Raw genomic sequence first — 1952 nt, forward strand, 5'->3', positions numbered from 1 at the left:
AACGTGGGGCCAGCGCAAAGCCCCCTTGCACCCCCTGCTGCCCTGCCCCGGGCCAACCGCAGCTACATGCACTACCTCATGCCCAAGCGCGGCATCCTGTCGCTGCACAGCGGCTGCAACGTGGGCGCTCACGGTGATGTCACACTCTTCTTCGGCCTCAGCGGTGAGAAATTTTGAGACAAGATTAGCGCATCCCATCGGCCACAAGGGCGTGCGCCGGGGGTGGGGGGGGGCGGCAGGGAGGGAGGCGCTGGGACCATGGTGACAGGGGGTAAGTCTTTGCTGTTGTGTCTTGCCTGCGTGCCAATCAGGAAGAGAGCGCCATCCAGCAAAGCGTCCAGGGAGGTGGCTCGCATGCTGATCTGCATGGCGGAGCCACTCCCCGCGGCTTTGCAGTCACCTTGCGGAGCATGCCGCCTCGATTACCGCTGCCGACAGGTCAACACGGGTGTGAGGAGGCACCCATGTACGCAACCACGCACGCACGCACGCACGCACGCACGCACGCTGTCAGCACGCATGCACCCCCGCGCCCACGCTCGCACGCACGCTGTCAACACACACCCACACTCGCGCGCACACACCCACGCTCGCACGCCACACGCACGCGCCCACGCATGCATGCACCCACGCACCCACGGGCACGCGCTTGACCTGCCATACGTCTTCGCTACGCGCAGCCCCACGTTGACTGCACCCCTGCCTTTGCACTGCACCCGCCGACTCAGGCACGGGCAAGACCACGTTGTCGACTGAGCCGCACCGCCCCCTCATCGGGGACGACGAGCACTGCTGGGGTGAGCCTTTGGGAGTCCGAGGTTTAGCTTTCTGCCCAAGGTTGGGGGCGAAGGCCTGCTGCCGCCGACACCGTCCACAGCAGAAGGGGGGTTGCGGATTTGGGATCTCTGGTCTCCAATCGGTGCTCATCGTGCTACAGCGAGCCAGGCACCTCGGACTGTCGCCCATCTGCTTGCACAGTGTGTGTGTGTGTGTGTGCCCCTGTGCCATATTGCTCAATACACCATGATTGGCTGGATTTGTTGGGGCGAACCGTCGCCGGGCGACCGCCGCAGGAGACTCTGGTGTGTGGAACATTGAGGGCGGGTGCTACGCCAAGTGCATAGGGCTGCAGGCCAACAGCGAGCCCGAGATCTTCAAAGCCATCAGGTGGGCGCGACCAGGATCGTCGGCACCGCAGTCAGGCCTTGGATTTGCCAATCATGTGTGTATGCTTGCTCCAAGCTGCATGAGGATCAAGCAGTCCTCAGCAGCCAAAGCCCTGAAAGGCAGGGTGCAGCCTGCCATGCGGACCGCAGGCGTGCAGTCGGTGTGCGCCGACAACGTGACGTCTCCGCCCTGGTTTATATGCGCGCAAATCACTTTTTCAGGTTTGGCACCGTGCTGGAGAACGTGGTGGTGAAACCAGAGACCCGCCAGGTCCATTACGCATCGAGGTGAGGGCAACGCAACTGCTGGGGGGTAGAGGAAAACAGCTTGCGCTTCCTGCCCCTCGCAGCTTACCAGCAGCACCTGGGAACTTGAGGTGCTTCCTTGCTTGAAGAGATGTCTTGCAGAACGGCAGGAATGATGTTTCTTATGCGGGATGTTTATAGCCTCAGGAGGGCGGCAGACCGGGAACACACCCTGACCACCCTCTTGCCTACCGATTGACCCAGCACATGGACGGAACCTTGAACAACGTCATTCTGTCCTCCGTCCTTGGATACGCATAAAAAGCCAACTCCTGCTTGCGCCTCACAAACCCACGGCCCGCAGCGCCCTCACCGAGAACACGCGCGCCTCCTACCCCATCACGTACATCGACAACGCGCGCGTCCCCTGCGTGGGCCCCCACCCCCGCAACGTGGTGCTGCTGTGCTGCGACGCGTTTGGGGTTCTGCCGCCGGTCAGCAGGCTGACGCTGGAGCAGGCCATGTACCACTTCATCAGCG

The 1952-nt window shown here is 62.7% G+C and overlaps 1 protein-coding gene across 1 annotated transcript; it reads left to right on the forward strand.

The window, feature by feature from the left end:
• Positions 1-66: 66 nt before the first annotated feature.
• Positions 67-1454, forward strand: MNEG_16741 (phosphoenolpyruvate carboxykinase (ATP); the record flags this gene model as incomplete). The annotated part of the gene is made up of 4 exons (XM_014034789.1): positions 67-163; positions 729-797; positions 1074-1167; positions 1389-1454. Coding segments are annotated over 4 exons (326 nt in total), but the record flags the coding sequence as incomplete, so codon positions are not given.
• Positions 1455-1952: the final 498 nt, after the last annotated feature.

This window comes from Monoraphidium neglectum (assembly GCF_000611645.1).
Source record: "Monoraphidium neglectum strain SAG 48.87 unplaced genomic scaffold scaffold06738, whole genome shotgun sequence".
Lineage (NCBI taxonomy): Eukaryota > Viridiplantae > Chlorophyta > Chlorophyceae > Sphaeropleales > Selenastraceae > Monoraphidium > Monoraphidium neglectum.